Source organism: Phyllostomus discolor, chromosome 4, assembly GCF_004126475.2.
Source record: "Phyllostomus discolor isolate MPI-MPIP mPhyDis1 chromosome 4, mPhyDis1.pri.v3, whole genome shotgun sequence".
NCBI lineage: Eukaryota > Metazoa > Chordata > Mammalia > Chiroptera > Phyllostomidae > Phyllostomus > Phyllostomus discolor.
In genome coordinates this window covers 197,829,669-197,852,039 of record NC_040906.2, presented here as the reverse complement: position 1 = coordinate 197,852,039, position 22,371 = coordinate 197,829,669, and the positions used below count along the sequence as shown (strand labels likewise).

The window sequence follows — 22,371 nt, the reverse complement described above, 5'->3', positions numbered from 1 at the left end:
GGGGAACTCTGTTGCTGTCACAGACATGGGGGAGGGGTACCAAGGGTCCTTTCATTTCATACCCAACGGTTACCAGTTTCTTTGTTCCAGACGTTCCCTCTCTTTGCTGGAACTTCAATTCTATTCCTAATGGACATCCATGGTGTGAGGCTCAAGACCAGGTCATGGAAACACTATTCTTAATCATGCCTGTAGCAGAGAGAAGGTTGAACCTATCCGTCCTCTGGGGATGAAGGTGAATGCCAGAAAGGCCGGGAAGAAACAAAGGGAACTGTGAAGGTCGTTGTGGAAGAAGAGCTCATAAAGGAAACCGCTTAACACTAAACATAAGTTTCAAACCAGCGGTGAGTTGGAAAGGCCCAGGGCTCAAATCAAACAGACGTTGCAGGGATCCGGAGCTCTGTGTGTGTGTGTGTGTGTGTGTGTGAGACTGTTGGAAGTTGGTCCTACTGTGAGACCGTGAGTGGGGACAGGACACAGATGACAGAGCAGAACCAGGGGACTGGAGGGGGGCAGAGGTATTCTTGTCACACTGGCCAACAGCCTGTGGGCCTCCTACACCAGGCAAATATCACCTTCTGTTTAGCCTTCACTTCCCTCCTGTTGTAGCCACGGTTCTTCAGAGAAAAAGGCTTTGATGATGGGGACGGATAGATAGAGAGATACAGACATAGGTAGACAGATACATAGATAAATTATAAAGTATTTGCTCACGTGACTGTGGCGGATGTGTGTCCAAGTCCTGCATGCAGGCCGGCATGCTGGGGCCCCACAGACTGAGGTGCCCATGCTCTGTGAAGGGCACTGCTGGAGACCCCCTCTTCTAGGGGCTGCGGGTGGGAGTCAGGCTTCCTGCTCCTTCCAGACCTCCGATGGCCTTGACAAGGCCTCTCAACGTGCTGGAGGGCAATCTCCTTCTTTTTTTCCACACGTTATTAAAAATTTTAATTGTTGTTTAAGTACAGCTTTCTGCCTTTTTGGAAGATAATGTCCTTACCCAAAATTCAGCAACTTATTCCATGTCCCAGACTAAATTAACCATCTCCCCTTCTATCCAGTGGGCCCTAACACCCTCATCCTCCTTTAAAATGTCACACCTGCTGAGAGGGCCTTGCGCACCTTCTGCTCCATTATCCATGTGCTCTGCGGGAACACTGTGTGCCCCTTTAGTAACACAGAGTGGAACATCCTGACCCTCATGGGGCAGCGGGAGTTGTGGCAGGACGGAGAGGGAGGGGGTGTGCAGTGCTCCTGGCTGAGGGAAGGTGTGAGGACAGGGGAGCCCCTCAGTCCCGCCCCGCCCCCACCCACCCAGCCTTCCCCTCAGTCCCTGAGCACAGCAGACCAGGACTTCTGGCTCCACACGTTCACGCAGGGGAGACCATGAGCTCCACGTGCCCAGAAGTGCCCTAAGTGGAGGAGGTGATACCAGGACAGTTGTACTAAAGCTGAGGGACATGGGACAACAGAAAGTCTGTGAACTAACAGGTATACAAGACATAGAAGGTTCTGGATGATTCACTACATCATTACACCGGAGGGGCCTGTGCTGTGTGCTTTGGAAAAAAGAGACACACAGGGAGGGGCAGGACTCGGGCTGGGTGGGGCTAGGTCTTGGTGGGTCCAGGTGATCTGTGTGTGGGAAGGGACTGCATGCATAGGGCTGGGGGCAGGACTCTGGGTTTAGCCCCTGGGAGGGGGCAACCAGGAAGGGCCTGGTAGGCTCGACCAACAAGGCTGGGATGAGGAGGAAGTGACTGGGAGAACAGGAGGAAGGCAGGAGGCTGGCAACAGAGACCTGGCAGGAAGGCCCGGTGGGACTAGGGTGGGCCTCCCTGGACACCTGGGCATCGCTGGCTCACTCACAATGTACGTGAGGGGGACAGAGAAGGAGGGGTTGTGGTGGGAAATTGTACTAAAGCCCCACCCCGACCCCAGAGTCCCCAGACTTCCCCTCAGCAAGTGGGACCTCACTGTAGGTCATGGTGTGGGCAGGGGACGTTCATGGAGAAGCGCCACCCAGACAATGACAGGCCCAGTTCTGCTCATGTGACTTTCCAACCAAAACTTCCAACAACCCGGCGCTCTCCACCCTTGTCCTTCCTAGAGGTTTTGCCATAAGATCCAACTTCAAAGGCCAAGGAGCTCAATTCCACACATCTCAGCGACACCCCTCCTGAGTCACCTTCCTCCTGAAGGGCAGCACCCTTCCCCCTGAACCCAAGTACCCGCATGCCAATCCTATGTGTAAGAGGCCCTATTTTGCCTGTGGTTTCTGGGTGGCAGGCAAGTGAGAGGGAGCGGGTCCCACAGGTAGGGCCCATCCCCCTCATCTCTGTGGACTGGGTTCCTTGCTCCAGTGTGGACGTGAGAGAGGACTCCCACTGCAGGCCTGGCTGACCTTGCTGGGGAGGGGGAGGAGGGCAGGGCTGACCAGGAGGGGCACAGCAGGGGCAGTGGGAAACCAGGGGGCAGGACCTGTCTTTGCACAGAGAGCCGGCTCTGGGGTGGAGTCAGGGCAGACACCACTGGTTTAACGTCTCATTGCATTTATCGAGGTATTTCCTTCTTATGTCAAATTCTGAAAATTAAGTTTTCCTAAATCTCATTTCAAAAGCTCCCCAAAATTTCTGAAACAAGCAAAGACTTACAAGACCATTCCAGGAGCAGTAAGGAAACTCTTCCCGAGTTATTGAGGAGCCAGCCACAAATGTCCCATCACCACTCTGTTCTCTAAGTGTATTTCCTAAAATCCAGGGGCACTCCCCTCTGTCACCCCGACACAATCGTCAGATCAGATTCTCATCGGTCCCTTAGTGCCATCGCATCCCGAGTCCCCATCACCTTCACAGGAGTGTCCCCTGTTCACAGTGACGTCCTGCAAAAGGTCTGATGGATGTGGATGTTCCCACCTCCTCCTCCTGTGACGGTTGTGGGGTCTGAGGGTTTATAGGACCCTTGTCTGGGCTGTGTGCTCTGAGAGCAGGTGGAGCCATTTGTGCTGTATGGCCGCGGTTCCTGTGAGACAGCCGGGAGTCAGCATGAATGTATTGGAAAGGTTTAAAATGTCCATCCAGCAATGTGGTTGTTTTCATTTTTGAGTGGTTTAGATTATTTAGTCTTCCAAGCACTGAAACCAGAAACATTTTGCCAATATGTTTAATAGAGATTCCTTTTGCTGGATATTTAACTTGTTGCTAATTTTTTTTTTTGCTATAACAATCCTACAGTAAAAAAAAACATAAATCTGCATACTTTTTGGCCCATGTCTGTAATACTAGAACTAACAGATTGCCGTGTAGGACCAGTGTGGAATCCACTGTACTAGAAACTGTTAAATTATTTTTCACGGGGTTGGCTGAAGTCCTACTCATACCAACCATGCAAGGGAATCCTTGTCCAGTGGCTAGCATTGGTATATTTTAGAATATTTGACAATTTCATGGGTGTGTAAATGTATATATTGTACTTTTTATTCATATTATCTTCATTGCCCGTGAGATTTTCAAACTTTTCCAAGTGTACTTTGCATCCCTGAACTCCTCACATTCTGTCTCCTGTACTTTTGTACACGGTTTGACAGGGCCTAATATGTGTACAGGAGCTCTTTCTATGTTCTGGATCCTGACACTTGGTCATAAGGGATTTAACAACTTTGAGAAATAATAGATGTTTCTGCGGGAGAGACTTCTCAGTGAAGGCGGTGAGTGGGGAGGGTGGGGGATGGGAACCCCAAGGGAGTCACTGCGGGGTGCAGGGTGCTGGGAAATACCGGAAAGTCCTCATTCCTTAGGATCCAGATGGGATTTGGATCCAGAAATCACGACAAGACTAAGATGGCAAATCCTGTTCCCACAGCAACACAGCAGAAGCCCAGGTTTCATTTGCTCCCTGACACAGAGGGGAAAAAACCACCGAAATTCTCTGTGTTATGAAGCAACAATCCTAAGTAATTGTGTTTTATAGTGTTATTTTATATATAGATAAAAAGATAAACAGCATTACATACTGAGAAATAGAGAAAGTAAACATCAGAAGCATCATGTTTCCGTTTAAGAGACAGTGAGGTGGGCCAGGCCGCACAAAGCACCCCTGAGGTTCTGAAGCCTCACACAGTGTTTTACCAACATCATTGTCAGCAAGAACAAGGTCCTAAAGAAAGACATTATTTCCTGCAGCCGAAGGAGGTGAGAAATGTTCTCTTCAATGATGTTACTTATTCAAGTAGTTAGGAGACTCAGTGCAAGAATTCGAACAATTGGCACCAACAGAAAACAGAACCAAATTGGGAAAAAAGCGCAGTGTTGACATATCTGTCACAGAGCAGAGGACGTGACGACGGCAGGTGCTGGGCCATCAGGATCTTCTGCAGGTCTCCCCATTCGCTGTAAAGGATGCAGCTCCTGGGGGTTATCGGTGAGCCCCTGGAGATGATGTAAACGCGGCTGCCCAGAAGGGACACGTGTGGAACTACACCACGCTCTCAGGAGCTCCTGAGCAGCCTTTCTGCCATCAGAAAACAAACACACGACAGTCAGACCCTAGGAGCTAAGGACAGGTGGGGCAAGGGCTCAAGGGGCCCATGAACTGCTCTGCTCCCTCCACTGAAGCCCTGATTCTACAACACCGATGAGGAGCCCTGTGCAGAGAGGGGCCTGCATCCTCATCCTCTAGCACTGGGGAGGGATGCAGACAAACATCTTCCTTTCCTCCCTCCTGCTCTCCTCGCCCTGGTCCCAGCACACCACTCTGAGTCCCACTGTCCCTGCCCTGCCCCGTGCACTCCTGCTGCAGTCAGCTGTCTGCATCCCCCTCCACCAGCAGCTCAGCCCCACCCACCTCCCCAGTCACCTCTGCTCAGGGCAGGGCCCCTCAGGGGCTCAGGATCTGGGGTCTGGAAGAGACGGACTGACAGGTGATTCCACCAAGGTTCAACCAGGAGTCCCCCCTCACAGACATGTGGCCCCCTCTAACCTGCTCCTGCACAGTCCCTACTGCTCACCTGCTGCCTTACCTGCCATCCTGAAGCCCCTTTCTCTGGGAACACAGTCCTGAACTCCACCCTTCTGAGCTGTGTCTGCAAGCCCTTCCACCCTCTTCCTGGGATTAGACCCAGGCCCCCTTCTCTCAGCCCCCTGGACAGTCCCCGTCCCCTGGACACATCCCATGCAGCCACCATGCTGCTCTCACCTGAATGTGAGCACTGCCTGCCCTGTGTGCCTGCTGTCCCCACACCACCCACCCTGGGCCCAAACGCTCTCTCCCAACAGAGACTCTGAGTCAGGACTGAACACTAAACCCTGCAGCACCAGTGGGCCTTAGGCCTTGGTGTGGGCCCCTGCCTGACCCTCTGGCACCCACAGTGAGGAGACAGCAGATCTGGGGGCTGAGCTTGTCCACGTGACTGCTGTCAATGATATTAGGTCTTATTGTCCTGGTCTCATCCCCAGGACAGGACGGTTCAGTGACGGGACAGGGGTCGGGGTGGGAATTCACCTTCCCTGTCCTCCCTGCAGGCTGTCTGCCCCTCACTTCCCACTCAGTTCTGCCCTCCCTACCTTTTTTTGTAAATGTAGCAGCCTAGGATGCCAAATAGGATTAAGCAGATACAAATCACTGCAATATTCCTGGAATTGTTCTTGGCCTTCAATGGGGCTGGGGCTACAGTTGGGGCCGTGGTTGGTGTGGCTGAAACTGTGGGTGATGAGGCTGAGGCTGTGGCCGTGGTTGGTGCAGCTGCAAGGGAAACACCAGAGTGTCAGCCTTGTCCAGACCCCATTTGTGAGGAGACACCCCCTCAGCCCTGCTGCCCCAGGTCACCCTACAGTATGGACACGTGCTACCCCTCTACTGTGGCAGCCACTGTGGCAGGTCCTGGGGTTGGAACAAAGAGAGGAGATGGGCCCCATCCCCTTGGGATCCTGCAGCTAATGGGGGAAGCAGGGTCACAACATACCCAGTCCCTCCTGCTGTGACAGACCAGGAGGTGACGCATGAGGAAGGCGGTAGACAGTCCTCACACAAGGTGACATCTGAGGTGGGATGAAGGATTTGAAGAAACAGAGCAGGGGAGACGGAGAGAGAAGTGATGCGAGAGGAGGGCACAGCGCCAGGGACAGGACAAAGAGAGAACGAGGCCCTCCCGGCCGGGGTCCGCGGGAAACCCACAGTGAGTGTCCACGGCTCTGTGCGGTGAGGGAGGGCATGAGCAGGACAGAGGGGAAAGGGGGGACGTGGGACATGCCTGTGGCTGTTATCTTCCAAAGAATTTACCACAGATGATTCTCTGTTTCAAACACACACTCACACAAGCACACAAACACACACTCACACAAGCACACAAACACATTCACACACATCCACGCACAGAGCAGCATACTTGCACACTCACATAGTCACATACTCAGATACACACACACACTCCACACACACTCACTCAAGTGTAGCTTGACCTTATCTCAAGACAACGACCACTTCACCCCGGTCTTCTCTGTTACCTGTGGTCCCCAGCACTTTCTTCCTGTCCAAGCCTTCGAGCCATGTTGTGAAGTCTCCCTCTGAGGTCCTCTTCAGGAACTCGTTCAGTTCCTCATTGTTCTCCCACATCTTTTTCATCTCTTCACCACAGGAATTATCCGCTTTATACTCTCCGCTCTTCGGGTAAACGACCAGAAACCTCTGTCCATCCAAACGAAACTCCCAGGGTCCACAGACGGTTCCACTGGCAGCACTCTGACATTCCAGCCCGACCTGCAGGATGCTAGAAGCTGCCCCACCGTCCCCACGGAAAGACGTCAGCCCCCACTCTTGACAAATCCTTCGCCCCCACCTGGTGTCCACCTCACGTGAGCCCTTCTAGTCCAGCCCCGTTCTCCCTGACCCTCCCGCTGGGCTGCATGGGAAGCACTGACACACACTCTCCCTTCCCCCGTGGGTACAATACATGTAGCTAACCCCACAGCCTGCTCGCTTCTGCACCAGGATTTTTCTAACTTACCTCTGCATGTTTTTGTGCTTTTTAAGTCAAGTAGCCTCCTTCTCATCTTGTCTCCCACATCTTTCAGCGTATTTTTCATAGGTTCCGAGACATTTCTGGTAACTACCCCCTGTTTCTGAGGTATGACTTTTTCATTGTAACAGTCATATTCAAGATTTGGCGTTCTGTCCACCAATACTTGGACTATACACCGCTGTTGTCCATTAAAACTAATGTTGAAAACACATTGAAGAGAATGAGCATCTGGGAAGAAAAAATGCTGGTGAGGATTGGAGTTGGAAGAAAAGAACCCAAAACACCCCTCCCCCGTCTCTGTGACAGCGAGGCAACCCCCCTGCTGGCAGGGCTGGCAGAGCAAGGACCCACCCTGCCTGGCCTCTCCCCTCACCAGGTGAAGGCAGGGGCCCTCCCTTTGCTTGAGGAGGAGCAGGAGGCCTCTGCCTGGCAGGAAGCCGCACTTTTCCAGATGTGCCCTCTCTGTGCACCAGGCTATGCCATCGTCACTCAGCCCATAACCAATCCAGGGCCGTGCCAGGTGGCTGCGGAGGAAAGGTCTAGATGCCAGATGATTGTCAGGAAACAGCTCAGTGTCCTATGGGGACATGGACAGCACGTAAGGGTCTGCCTCTGGCAAAACTGGGTGACAGTGGGGTGAGGATGTGGATAGATCCTCCCACACTGGATAAAGGACAGTTCATGTTGGGGGAGTCATGACTTAGCACAGCCCTGGGCGATGGCCCCAACCTGCTGCTGCGGTGGGTCCTGCAAGGATGGCAGAAGGTGTGGCTACCGTGCCTGGAGCAGAATGGCCAGAACTTCTGAGCAGGTAGTGGAGGAAGGGTCAGCTGGCTCAGAGAAGTGAGTATCACAGGGGGAGGTATAGTATGAAAAGGCAGAAAAGTGTCCAATCAACCACGCACCATGGGGAAGCCTGAAGCCAACTCTTGTTCACTGAGCCTAGGAGGAGAGCATGGATGGGAAGAGCGCCAGAATTCTCAGAAAGCTCAATGATGCCTTTTGCTGAAGGTCAGGATGGTGGTAGGAGTCGGTGTTCCCCAAAATGACTGCCAGCAGTAATGGTCGAGGTGAATGTCAAGATAACAAATCACAGGTACAGGAGCTCTTTGTCAGGGAAATCCACACCCTTTAAAGAGGGCCTGGTAGAGATGAGTTCTGTCTACGAAACATCAGAGTTGCCCATCATGAGCGTCACTAGCTAAGGCAGGCTGAGTGCTCACAGGATGGAGGTGACTCTTCTGGCACAGAAAGGAGCAGAGTCACAGGGAACAATGCGATGCAGCAGCAGGTGGCCCCATCTTGACACCAGAAAGTACCAGCACCACTCTCTGCTCACACCTATGGCTCACACACTGTCTTCCATGCCCTTCACCCAGGAAGCAGTCCACACAGGGAAGGGGTGCACATGCCCCTGCCCGCGGGACCCCCGTCCTCTCACGCCACCCCTCCCAGAAGCCACAGGCAGAATAGGGCGGGTTCTGGCCCTGGCTGGTGTGGCTCAGCGGGATGAGTGCCAGCCTGGGAACAGGAAGGTCCCCGGGTCAGCCCTATCACAGCACACACCTGGGTTGTGGGTCAGGTTCCCCTCTCGTTGCTTCTCCTCAACTCTTTCTCCCTCCCTGCCCCTCTCGCTAAGAAAGACATAAAATCTTTACCCAAAATAAGAAAAGGATAGAGCATGGTTGTGGCTCTTGAACAAACAGCAGGGGCATCCTGGGAGACGACTCCCTAAGGGAGCGCTCACCCACAGACGGGGCTCCCTATCTGCTCTACACCTGGGGCCAGCACACTAGGGAAGTGGCCACATCTGACAGGACTGGCCACATCTGGTCCCCTAATTGTTTGATGTTTTGGCTGCTTTTCCCCCACAACCATGCAGGTGCCCAGTGCCTACAGAGACAGATGCTAAGAGGTCTGTAAAAACAGAAATTTACGTTTACCCTTTATAGAGAACATTTGCAGCCTCCTGTCCTCACCTGTGCCTCCTCAGCAGGTGGGAAATGAGGGTGTGGGGCCAAAGGGGAGGGGGGAGGGCCCTCCCTGACCACCAGCCCCAGGATCACACTAGGGAAAAAGTTGCCCCGTGCCCCTCCTGCTCCAGCATCTGTGGGCCAGGAGCAGGGGCTGCAGCTGAGTGTGTCATCGGGGGATGGAGACAAGGAGCCACTGGGTGGAGGAACTGATTAGGGTCCCTTCACAGATGAGAAGGCACTGGAGGCAGTGGTGTTTTGGGGACCCCCAGGAACAGGGCAATAAAACGGGTGAGCTGGGGAGGGGAGCAGTGCTCCCCAGGAACAGTGGTGGGAGTGACCCTGGGCTGCAGTCTAATCTCGCTGCCAGGCCTTCAAGGCTCAGAGCGGTGACTCATCAGGGGAAGGGGCTGGTGAAGGGGGCGGGGCGCCTGGCCTGTGCTGCAGGTCTCTGAAGTTCAAGGGGGCAGGGCAGTGCGGGTGCAGGAGGGTTTCCCAGTGGAAGTCGTGTGAGCACAGAATCTCGGCAGACCGCTGTCTGTGGCGAGCAAACGCCACAGTCAGGGGCAGGGGCGCCCAGGTCCCCAGAAGAACCACGGGAACCGGGGCAGGAGAGCGGCCTGGGGACGACCCTCGTTGGCTTCAGCGGCTCCCCTTTCCCCCCTCCCTTCTGCCGGGGGCCTCACCTCCCCGCCCCCCAGCCACCCGCGCTTCCTCTCTTCCAGCCTGAAGGCCGCTACCTGCCGGGCAGCGCAACCCGAAAAAAAGCCGGCGCAGGGGACTGAGGAAGGGGCTGCGTCGCTCCGCCCAGAAGGTTCTGGAACTGCACGGGGCACCTCGTCCCCGTCCGAGAACTTAGTGTCCTCCCACCCCCACTTTTCCCTCCTTCACTGCCCCATCCACCCCCCTGAACGCTACATCCCCAACTCACCGTCCCGAGTCCCAGCAGGAACCAGTGCCCCGGCACCGCCCCGCGGCAGGGCCAGGACCAGCAGGAGAAGCCCCAGCACAGACCCGGCGGGCCCCATGGCGCGCAGCGGTCCGAGCCGCAGCTGCTGTCCCGACGGCGAGTGCACAGAGCGCGGGACAGTGTCCACGCGCGGTCCGCTCCTTCCCGCTGCCTTTTCTTCAACGACCCCGCCCCGGGAGCGAGGTGCGCGGCAGGAGGCGGGGCGAAGAAGTGCCCACGCGCCTGGAACCCGGGCTGATTTGCGGGCGCAGGGCTCCGAGCCGCCACTGGCAGACAGCCCGGCTCCACCCCTTGGGGCCCCACCCACTAACAAGGCTTGAAGGCTGTTGTCACTTTTGGTGGCCGACCTGCCGCTCCTCCACACCCACACCGGCCACAACACACTCTCTCTGTCTCTGTCTCTCACACGCACACACACCCAGCCCACTGCCTTGGCCCATCCTCCCCGCCGCCCGCCACCGCCTTCCGTCCTTCTTCCCGCCTAAAGACCGTGCCCGCACCGCGACCCCAAAGGAGCCCGCGCAGGGGACTCAGGTGGGCGCGGCCAGATGGTTCTCCAACTGTCCGGGGCACTTCTCCGGGTCCCCGAACCTGGTGCCCCGCCCCTCTACCCCATTATTCCCTCCCTTTCCCAACGCCCCGCCCCCACACTTAATTTTACACCCCGAACTGGCCGCCCTGGGCCCGAGACACCCCGCTGCCCGGGCGCGGTCCGCCAGCACAGGCAGCACCAGGAGAACCTGGCCGAGCCCGCGGCGGGCGGGCTCCGGGGGCGCAGCCGTCCCGGCGCGAGGCTGCTTCGCCCACAGGCGTCGGAGCAGAGCGCCTGCGACAGTGTGGCCCTCCCGCCTTTTCCGGGCTGCGTGTGGCTTTCGTGCTGAGGAGCGCGGTGCACTGCAGGGGACCAGGGAGAATATTGCCCGGGGAAGGACGAGGGGACGGGGTAAGGAGTGTGCCAGTCCGCGCTGGATCTGAGCCACCAGGCCCGGCCCCCGCGGGCAGCCCCGCCCACTGCCGCCTTCGCCGGTGGCGGCTCCGCTCACCGCCACAGCCCGGGAGAAACGGACCCGCGGAGCTCGGGCCCACGAGCCCCTACCCAGTTTCTCTCCCTCCCTTCCTCCCTCTCTCCCTCTCCCTTCCCCTCTCTCTCCCTCTTTCTCTCTCCCTGAGGCCTCTGGGTGGAGTGACTGGGAGAGGGCCTGAGTCCTGCAGCAACAGGCCACCGCTCCCCTGCGCTCTGCAGACTGAATTCCTGGTCCCAGGGGGCCCTTGAGACACTGCAGGAAGTCACAGGTGTAACCTGAGGGCAGCGCTGGGGCTACATTTCTGGTGTCCAGATCAGGGTCACCTGTCTCTGCATCTTTTATGTCCCTGTGACTCTGATCATTTCAAAGCCCAAAGAATCAGGTGGCTCTTATCGTGGCTGGGCCTGTCTGACCTAATGACACTGATGATGGACAACACTCAGAGTCCATAGCCAAAGCTGTTGTCCATAGCAGACCCAGTGCTTTGCCAGGAGCCTCTTTCCATGGTGGGCATTTCCCTGCTGCAAGTGACATGGCCTTACCTCTGTGCACTGAGGGACTGTGCTGTGACTCTCCAGCAGGGATGCCATGAAGTCCCCATAGCACCTTGCCCTATAATGGATACCTCTAGTGTCCTAAGACTGTTGGGTCTTATGGCCCAAGAACAAGGCACAGCCACATTCATCCACTCAGGGACTGGCTATCGCCGCTCTCATGCCTCAGCATCAGAGCTGAGTCGTTGCAACAGATGTCTGGCCTGCAAAGCCTGAGACATTTCATGGATGCCGAGCTATACACAGTCTTGACACCAGGAGGGCAATTAAATGGAGCTAGGAGAGGGATACACGCCTACTTCCTTAGACATTTTTAAGGCTGGTATTCTTCTCTGTTATTTCATTGAGGATAAGATACTGTTTTAACAATCTCTTGGGAGCAAAGAGGAGAAAATCTAAGGAGGTTATCATTGAACTTCCCTACTGTGTGCCCTCAGGCCACAAGTAATTCACTAACAAAAGGATTCTCTATTCCTGGTACAAATCTGGGGAATGTGAAATGACCACTATGTGAATTGCTCAACCAAGTGACACCTCTGTGTCCAGGACCCAGGACAGGTGCCTGTTTATCACTGGGCCCACACCCATGCATCACTGTACTAATAGGCCCAATGTTGATACTTCCGGTCCGTGGGGATGACGTCAGCTCACACACTAGGCCCAATGTGAATGTCTGCATATTTTCTGCTCCCCGGTGCACACGCTCACTCAACTCAGTAGCCACATGGCCTTTGCTGTCAACTTGAAGGGTCCCTGATGATTGGGTCCCACCCACTCGGCCTAGTAATGGGTTTCAGGTCTCAGAAGTCGCTCAGTTCTGGAAACTGGACAACAGATCCAGTGTCTTTCTTGAGAGGCTACTTTAGCTTCCTCTTTATGCTTGTGTTTTGTTTTTATTATTATTATTATTATTACTGTTATTATTTAAATGCAGCACTCTCTGGGTTGGCTTTCATCCATTTTGCCTCTGGGACTACTGCATTGTATGAGCCAAAGCTATAGTTTTCTGTGGGCTGGACCCTTGGCTGCCACTCCAACCTTTGTGACCTTGTCAATAGTGGCACTGCGTGTGCCCGTGACAGTTGAGCGCCTGTCTCAGGAACACCACCTCCACCCGCCAAGCCGGCCATCAGGAACGGCCATCCCTCAGCTTCTCCAAAATGCTGGGGCCCGTCCCACTGTCAGGGAAGAAGAGTTTTTCCTCTACCCTTTTGGGTTCTTCTGACTGGTCTAAAAATTAAATTCACATCAGATGGATTATATCAGAGAAACAAGTGGCCAAAGGGGCCAGTTTAATAAACTTTGACAAAGAAACAACAACTTTGTCAGGGTACACGCCAGGGGTGCAGGCCATGACCCCCAGCAACCGCACATGGATGTTTCTCTCTCTCTCCCCCCCGTTCCCTCTCTAAAAATAAATAAATAAAATCTTTAAAAAACAGAAGACATTATTCTAGAAAGAAAGAAAGAAACAAAAAAAGAAAGAAAAAGAAACAATAATTTTGTAAAGAATTGACCACAGGAAGTTTGAGCTTGGAGAAGTAACTTGAAATGCAGAGATCAGGTTTGTCTACATGGCCTTCGTGGCTCTAAGTTCCCTGTGTCTTGTGCTAAGGATGCCCCTCTACCTCCTGGTACAGGCAGGGTGTCTTGCTTTTAGGGGGACAAGGGAGGGTCAGAGTGTCCTTCTTGACCAGCTGTTCTTAAGCAACATTAATTCAAAATGACCCATGTGCCAAAGCAACACATTCTCTGGTGACCTACCTTGAACATCATCGTCACCAGCTTCCTTGTAAGTTCCATGAACAACCGGCCCTCCTCTCCCTGCAGCACAGTGGGCAGACAGCTTATGCTCGTTCTGGCTTTGCACACCGTACCCACTCTGGCATGTGTGTTCCTGGGGCCTTGTAACCCCACCCTGTACCACCTACCTTGGATTTCCTCATCTTCTCCTCCATGCTACACACTCAGTGCTTTTCCAAACCCCCAGGACGCAGCCCAGCAGCAGGTCGGCCGTGTCTCCCAGGGCTGTGCCAAGTCCCTCCACCCGTGACTGTCAGCTCTCCTTCCCCAGCGCTGGGGTCTCGCCTCAACAGGCCAGCACTGTCACCCTGCTTCCTCAGGACCAGAGCCCTGCACACTCTGCCCTCTCCCCGCAGGGCGCTGCATTCTCTGTGACAATCCTCTGGCATCCAGACCTGTTGCCCCCCAGCCAGCCTGGCACGTCCTTGTGATGTTGGCCCCAACTGAGGCTGGGTGTGGCCTGGTGGGCACAGAGAGGACGCATCTGGAGATGCGTGGTTCCCAGCCAGGCAGAGGCCTCCTGGTCCTCCTCACACAAGGGAGGGGCACTGTCCTTCCCCTGGTGAGGGGAGGGGCTGGGCAGGGTCAGTCCCTGCTGTGCCAGCCCAGCCAGCAGGGGGATTCTCCTGCTGTCACAGACATGGGGGAGGGGTACCAAGGGTCCTTTCATTTCATACCCAACGGTTACCAGTTTCCTTGTTCCAGATGCTCCCTCTCTTTGCTGGAACTTCAATTCTATTCCTAATGGACATCCATGGTGTGAGGCTCAAGACCAGGTCATGGAAACACTATTCTTCATCATACCTGTAGGAGACAGAAGGTTGAACCTATCCGTCCTCTGGGGATGAAGGTGAATGCCAGAAAGGCCGGGAAGAAACAAAGGGAGCTGTGAAGGTTGTTGTGGAAGAGCTCATAAAGGAAACTGCTTAACACTAAACATAAGTTTCAAACCAGCGGTGAGTTTGAAAGGCCCAGGGCTCAAATCGAACAGACATTGTAGGGAACCAGAGCTCTGTGTGCATGTGTGTGACTGTTGGAAGTTGGTCCCACTGTGAGGCCGAGCAGTGGGGACAGGACACAGATGACAGAGCAGGACCAGGGGACTGGAGGGGGGCAGAGGTATTCTTGTCACACTGGCCAAGAGCCTGGGGGCCTCCTACACCAGGCAAATATCACCTTCCGTTTAGCCTTCACTTCCCTCCTGTTGTAGCCACGGTTCTTCAGAGAAACAGGCTTTGATGATGGGGACGGATAGATAGAGAGATACAGACATAGATGGATAGATACATAGATAAATTATAAAGTATTTGCTCACGTGATTGTGGTGGATGTGTGTCCAAACCCTGCGTGCAGGCCGGCATGCTGGGGCCCTGCTGACTCTGGTGCCCATGCTCTGTGAAGGCCGCTGCTGGAGACCCCCCTCTTCCCGGGGCTGGGGGTGAGAGTCCAGCTTCCTGCTCCTTCCAGACCTCCGATGGCCTTAACAAGGCCTCTCATCGTGCTGCAGGGCAATCTCCTTCTTTTTTTCCACACATTTTTAAAAATTTTAATTGTTGTTTAAGTACAGCTTTCTGCCTTTTTGGAAGATAATGTCCTTACCCAAAATTCAGCAACTTATTCCATGTCCCAGACTAAATTAACCATCTCCCCTTCTATCCAGTGGGCCCTAACACCCTCATCCTCCTTTAAAACGTCACACCTGCTGAGAGGGCCTTGCGCACCTTCTGCTCCATTATCCATGTGCTCTGCGGGAACACTGTGTGCCCTTTAGTAACACAGAGTGGAACATCCTGACCCTCATGGGGCAGCGGGAGTTGTGGCAGGACGGAGAGGGAGGGGGTGTGCAGTGCTCCTGGCTGAGGGAAGGTGTGAGGACTGGGGAGCCCCTCAGTCCCGCCCGGCCCCCACCCACCCAGCCTTCCCCTCAGTCCCTGAGCGCAGCAGACCAGGACTTCTGGCTCCACACGTTCACGCAGGGAAGACCATGAGCTCCACGTGCCCGGAAGTGCGCTAAGTGGAGGAGGCCTGTGCCAGGACAGTTGTACTCAAGCTGAGGGACATAGGACAGCAGAATGTCTGTGAACTAACAGGTATACAAGACATAGAAGGTTCTGGATGATTCACTACATCATTACACAGGAGGGGCCTGTGCTGTGTGCTTTGGAAGAAAGAGACACACAGAGATATGGGCAGGACTCGGGCTGGGTGGGGCTAGGTCTTGGTGGGTCCAGGTGATCTGTGTGTGGGAAGACACTCCATGCATAGGGCTGGGGGCAGGACTCTGGGTTTAACCCTGGGAGGGGGCAACCAGGAAGGGCCTGGTAGGCTCGACCAACCAGGCTGGGACGAGGAGGAAGTGACTGGGAGAATAGGAGGAAGGCAGGAGGCTGGCAACAGAGACCTGGCAGGAAGGCCAGGTGGGACTAGAGTGGGCCTCCCTGGAAGCCTGGGCATCGCTGGCCCCCCCACAATGCACGTGAGGGCGACAGAGAAGGAGGGGTTGTGGTGGGAAATTGTACTAAAGCCCCACCCCGACCCCAGAGTCCACAGACTTCTCCTCAGCAAGTGGGACCCCACTGTAGGTCATGGTGTGGGCAGGGGACGTTCATGGAGAAGCACCACCCCCAGACAATGACAGGCCCAGTTCTGCTCATGTGACTTTCCAACCAAAACTTCCAACAACCCAGTGCTCTCCACCCTTGACCTTCCTAGAGGTGTTGCCATAGGATCCAACTGCAAAGCCCAAGGAGCTCAGTTCCACACGTCTCAGCCACACCCCTCCTGAGTCACCGTCCTCCTGAAGGGCAGCACACTTCCCCCCCCCCCCCCCCGAACCCAAGCACCCACAAGACATTCCGATGTGTAAGAGGCCTTATTATGCCTCTGGTTTCTCAGTGGCAGGGAAGTGAGAGGGTTCGCGTCCCAAAGGTAGGGGACCCTGCCCCTCCTTTTTATGGACTGGATTCCTTGCTCCAGTGTGGACGTGAGAGAGGACTCCCACTGCAGGCCTGGCTGACTTTGCTGGGGAGGGGGAGGAGGGCAGGGCTGACCAGGAGGGGGCACAGCAGGGGCAGTGGAAACCAGGGGGGAGGACCTGTCTTTGCACAGAGAGCCGGCTCTGGGGTGGAGTCAGGGCAGACACCACTGTTTTCACATCTTATTGCATTTATCGTGGTATTTCCTTCTTACGTCAAATTCTGAAAGTTAAGTTTTCCTAAATTCTCATTTTTAAAAGCTCCCCAAAATTTCTGAAACAAGCAAAGACTTACAAGACCATTCCAGGAGCAGTAAGGAAACTCTTCCCAAGTTATTGGGGAGCCAGATGCAAATGTCCCATCACCGCTCCGTTCTCTAAGTGTATTTCCTAAAATCCAGGGGCACTCCCCTCTGTCACCCCGACACAATCGTCAGATCAGATTGTCATCGGTCCCTTAGTGCCATTGCATCCGGAGTCCCCATCACTTTCACAGGAGCGTCCCCTGTTCACAATGACGTCCTGCAAAAGGTCTGATGGATGTGAATGTTCCCACCTCCACCTCCTGCGACGGTGGTGGGGTCTGAAGGTTTTACAGGCCCCTTGTCTGGGCTGTGTGCTCTGAGAGCAGGTGGAGGGATTTGTACTGTATGGGCGCTATTCCTGTGAGACAGCCAGGAGTCAGCATTAATGTATTTAAACCATTTAAAAATAGTCACCCAGTATTTTTATTATTTCGTTTCTGAGAGTAGTTTAGGTCAGACTTACTAAAAGGAGATTAGTTTTAGACTTACCGGAAGTCTTCCAGGTAGAGAGAAAATAGAACTGTTTTGTCAGCATGTTGAATACATTTCCCTTTTGCTGGATATTTAACAGGTTGATGAACTTTTCTTATAACTAACAATGCTACAGGTAAAAAAACCCATAAATCTGCCATCTTTTTGGGCCATGTCTGTAGGACTGGAACTATCAGTTTGCCATGTAGGACCAGCACAGAATGCACTGTACTGCACACTGCTAAATTATCCTTCCCAGGGTTGACTCAAGCCCTCCTCAAACCAACCATGCCAGGGAACTCTTGTCCAGTGGTCAGCACTGATAGTTGAAAAATCTGACAAATTCATGGGTGTGTAAGGGTATATATTGTACCTTTTTCTGGTATTGTCTTCATTGTTGGTGAGGTTTCCAATCTTTTCAAAGTGTATTTTCCATCCCTGAGCTCCTCACATTCTGTCTCCTGCACCTTTGTACACGGTTTGACAGGTTCTGATATATGTACAGGAGCTCCCTGTACATTCTGGATCCTGACACTTGGTCATAAGGGATTTAACAACTTTGAGAAATAATAGATGTTTCTGCGGGAGAGACTTCCCAGTGAAGGCGGTGAGTGGGGAGGGTGGGGGATGGAACCCCAAGGGAGTCACTGGGAGGTGGAGGTGCTGGGAAATATCGGGAAAGTCCTCATTCCTTAGGATCCGTATGGGATTTGGATCCAGAACTCACGACAAGACTAAGATGGCAAATCCTGTTCCCACAGCAACACAGCAGAAGCCCAGGTTTCATTTGCTCCCTGACACGGAGTGGAAACAACCACCGAAATTCTGTGTGTTATGAAGCAACATTGCTAAGTAATTATATTTTATAGTGTTATTTTTACATACAGATAAAAATGTAAACAGCATTATAGAGTCAGAAATTCCTAAAATAACGATCAAATATATCATTTTTAAAACACGGTGAACTTAGACGGGACACACAGAGAGTCCCTGAGGTTCTGAAATCTCAGTGTTTTACCATCAGTGTCATGTGCAAAAACGTGGTCCCGATACAGGGATCTGCCTCCTCTTCCACAACCAGAGGAGAAGATGGAACGTGTTCTCCTTCTCACATCACTTGTTCAAGCATCAGAAGACTCAGTGTGGAATCAACAAACACCAAGTGCTGGAGAGGGTGTGGATAAAGGAATCCTAGTGCACTGTTGATGGGAATGCAGACTGGTACAGCCACCGTAGAAAACAGTATGCAATTTCCTCAGAAAACTGAAAGTGGAACTGCCTTTTGGCCCAGCAATTCCACTGCTAGGATTGTAGCCTAACAATCCTGAAACACTCATCCAAAAGAACCTATGCACCCCAATGTTCATAGCAGCACAATTTACAATAGCCAAGTGCTAGAAGCAATGTAAGTGCCCACCAGTAAGTGATCCACCATCTGATGGATCAGAAAACTGTAGTACATTTACACGATGGGATGCTACACAGCAGAAAGAAACAAGGAGCTCCTACCCTTTAACAACAGCGTGGATGGAACTGGAGAGCATTATGCTAAGGGAAATAAGCCAGGCAGTGAGGGACAAATACCACATGATCTCACCTATAAGTGGAACCTAATCAACAAAACAAACAAAGGAGCACATTGTAACCAGAGACACCAAAATTAAGAACACAGTAACCAGAGGGGAGCTGGGAGGGGATAGTGGGGGGAAAGGAGGAAAGGTTGTGGAAGAAGATGTATAAAGGACACATGGAGAACGCCAAAGGGGAGTGGATCGAGGGTGGGAGGTGGGAATGGCTGCGGTGGGGAGGGAGTGTAGGGGAGAAAATGGAAACAACGGTAAGTGAACAGCAATAAAAAAAAATTTTTTTTAAAAAAGCCCTGGCTGGTGTAGCTCAGTGGATTGAGCATGGGCCTGGGAACCAAAGGGTCACTGGTTTGATTCCCAGTCAGGACACATGCCTGGGTTGCAGGCCAGGTCCCCAGTGGGGAGTGATCAAGAGGCAACCACGCACTGATGTTTCTCTCCCTCTCTTTCTCCCTCCCTTCCCCTGTCTCTAAAAATAAAATCTTTAAACGGAAAGGAAACTAGTTCACAAACCCCAACAATTGTCCCAACAACTCCCACCTAGAGAAAATAAATACAAATGTCCAAAAAAAGTGCAGAAAGACTCTATGCCCCGAGTAGAGAAAATGCATGTCGCTTCCTCTGTAGCACCGCAATCTTCTGGAGGCTGCAAGGGCTGCAGCTCCTGGAGGGTAACAGGTGAGCAGCTGGACATGATGGAAAGGTGTCCGACCAGAAGGGATACGTGGGGAACTACGCCACACTCTGAGGAGCTTCTGAGAAGCATCTTCTGCCATCAGAAAAAAGAAGCACACGTTTGTCTGAGTGACTGCGTGAATCCGGGGTCAGTTCCCCGGGAGTGACCAGCCCCAACCCTTCCGTCTCAGAGCCCCATCCTCCCTGAGACTCACATATGTCCGCTCACTGGGCCCTGCAGTGGGCACCCATGTCCTCCCTTCTTTATCACATGACAATCAGACCCAAGTCAGGCTAATGACAGGTGGGGCAAGGACTCAGGGGGCAAAGGAAGCTCTGGTCACCCTGGTCCCAGCACACCACTTTGAGACCCACTGTCCCTGCCCTGCCCCGTGCACTCCTGCTGCAGTCAGCTGTCTGCATCCCACTCCACCAGCAGCTCAGCCCCACCCACCTCCCCAGTCACCTCTGCTCAGGGCAGGGCCCCTTAGGGGCTCAGGATCTGGGGTCTGAAGGAGCTGGCTGCCAGCTGATCACACCAGGGCTCAGCCAGGAGTCCCAGGGCTTCAGCAGAACTGGCCCCCTCCACCCTCCTCTGGCACAGTCCCTACTGTTCAACCGCTGCCTTACCTGCTGTTCCCAGGCAACTTTCTGTGGAAACAGAGCAGCCAACTCCAGCCTTTTCAGTTGGGTCTGCAACCCTTTCCACCCTCTTCCTGGGATACACCCAGGCCCCCTCCTCTCAGCCCCCTGGACAGTCCCCGTCCCCTGGACATATCCCATGCAGCCACCATGCTGCTCTCACCTGAGTGTGAGCACTGCTGGCCCTGTGTCCTGCTGTCCCCACACCACCCACCCTGGGCCCAAACGCTCTCTCCCAACAGAGACTCTGAGTCAGGACTGAACACTAAACCCCTGCAGCACCAGCAGGCCTTAGGCCTTGGTGTGGGCCCCTGCCTGTCCCTCTGGCACCCACGTGAGGAGACAGCAGATCTGGGGGCTGAGCTTGTCCACGTGACTGCTGTCAAGTGGTACTTGGTCTTATTGTCCTGGTCTCCTTTCCAGGTTCAGTGAGGGTGCAGATGTCAGGCTGGGAAGCCACCTTCCCTGTCCTCACTGTAGGCCTTCTGCACCCTACTTCCCACTCAGTTATGCCCTCCGTACCTGTTACCTGTACCTCCGTACCTGTAAAGGATCCAGCCTAGATGTCAAGTGTGAGTAAGATAAAAATCAGTGTGAGGATCAAGGCAATGTTGTCCTTGATAATCACGGCCTTGGATGGGGCTGGTGCTGGGGCCGTAGTTGTGGCCATGATCGGTGCAGCTGCAAGGGAAACACCAGAGTGTCAGCCTTGTCCAGACCCCATTTATGAGGAGATGCCCCCTCAGCCCTGCTGCCCCAGGTCACCCTACAATATGGACAGGTGCTGCCCCTCCAGTGTGGCAGCCACTGTGGCAGGTCCTGGGGCTGGAATAAAGAGAGGACATGGGCCCTGACCCCTTGGGCTCCTACAGCTAATGGGGGAAGCAGGGTCACAACATACCCAGTCCCTCCTGCTGTGACAGAAGAGGAGGTGACATGTGAGGAAGGAGAGAGAACAGTCTTCTCAGGAGCTGACTCAAGGCGCTATTGAAGGATTTGCAGAAATAAGCAGGTGAGCTAAAGAAGAAAAGTGAGGTGAGACGAGGGAAGAGTACAAGGAACAGGTGTGGAACAGAACGAGGCCCTCATGTTTGGGCTCAGCAAGAAATCCACAGTGAGTGGCCCAAGGTTAAGTGCAGGCAGAAGAGATTTGAGGAGGTGAGAAGGGAAAGGACAGATGTGGGACATTCCTGTGACTTTATTTAAAAAAAAACCCACAGTGGACAGACCAGTTTCTCAAACCACACACAACACACAGAAACACACACACAGTGTCAATGCCATTTCAAGGGACCATAAATTTTCCCTCCGCAGTTACCTTTTGTGTTCAGAACTGTGCTCTGATTAAGCAGCTTCACACAGTTTCCATTTGAGATCCAACCAAGGCATCTGGATATATCACTGTTATCGTCCAGCGTGTCTTTCAACGAACTACATCCAGGGTGCAACTCTGCCCAGCGTCTGCTCTTCGAGTCAAAGCGGAGACACATCTGTCCTTTGAAGCCAAACTCCCAGAACGTTTTGCGGCGTCCATTGGATTCCTGCTCACACATCATGCTGCCCTGCAGGGAGAGAGCATCTCTCCCTACCCCCGGGGGAAAGACGTCAGCCTCAGGTCTTTCCTGGTACCCAGCCCTCTGCTCCCCTCCTGTCTCCTGGCCCTGCTCGCTCCTCTGTGTCCTACCCTGCCTGCTGGGCCTCTTGGGTAGGACACACTTTCAATATTCACATGAACACGATTGTTCCCGACCCCTACAACATTGCTCTACTTCTACCCTGGATCATGCAAACTTACCAAAGGCTTCACCAATATTCTTTTGATTGTCCAGCAGTGCCTTCTGGAGCTCAGGGAACAGCTCCGTCCAGTGTTCACACTGTTGGTTCCAGGCCTCTGTGGAACTCAGCATCATCCCCACAGGACCGACCGGTTCGGCCGTCCGACTCTTACAGGAATACTTAAAAAATGGGGTCCCATTGATTGTGCCAAGAAACTCACACCATGGTGGTCCATTGGCAGAGACACTGAATATAGAGCCAATAGAGGGCGCATCTGTGAAGGAGAAAATGCAGGGGAAAGTTGGGGTTGAAAGAAAAGTGACCATAAGCATCTCCCCCAGCTCTGTGCCAACAAGTGACTCCCCCTGACACCTGAGCTGGCAGACCGAGCACTGACCCTGGCAGGCGCCTCTCTGCACCAGGTGAGGGCGAGCTCCCCTCCCCTGCTTGAGGGAAACCAGGAGGCCTCTGCCTGGCAGAAGCCACACCAGAAACCACACGTCTCCAGACATGTCCCCTCTGCCCGCCAGGCCAGTACCCATCATCACTCAGCCCACAACCAATCCAGGGATATGACAGGCAGCTATGGAGGAAAAATCTAGAAG

General features: G+C 53.8%; 1 protein-coding gene across 1 annotated transcript; it reads right to left on the bottom strand.

Moving 5' to 3' along the window:
• Nucleotides 1-7,705: 7,705 nt before the first annotated feature.
• On the bottom strand, nt 7,706-21,900 carry LOC118499956 (UL16-binding protein 6-like). Its single transcript, XM_036022610.1, has 6 exons — nt 21,786-21,900; nt 21,309-21,575; nt 20,574-20,671; nt 19,231-19,442; nt 7,918-7,954; nt 7,706-7,759 (listed from the first exon to the last, which is right to left on the bottom strand). Exons 1-6 carry the CDS (start codon nt 21,898-21,900, stop codon nt 7,706-7,708), a joined length of 783 nt encoding a protein of 260 aa, XP_035878503.1.
• Between the last annotated feature and the right edge of the window lie 471 nt (nt 21,901-22,371).

Coding starts and splice junctions, on each gene's coding strand:
- LOC118499956 (XM_036022610.1), bottom strand. CDS start 21,900: ATGATGCTGAGTTCCACAGAGGCCTGGAACCAACAGTGTGAACACTGG. Junction 21,576..21,785: donor GAATATTGGTGAAGCCTTTG/GTAAGTTTGCAT, acceptor CCCCGGGGGTAG/GGAGAGATGCTCTCTCCCTG. Junction 7,955..19,230: donor TGCACTTTTTTTGGACATTT/GTATTTATTTTC, acceptor CTCTCCTCCTAG/GCTCAGTGAACAAGAGTTGG.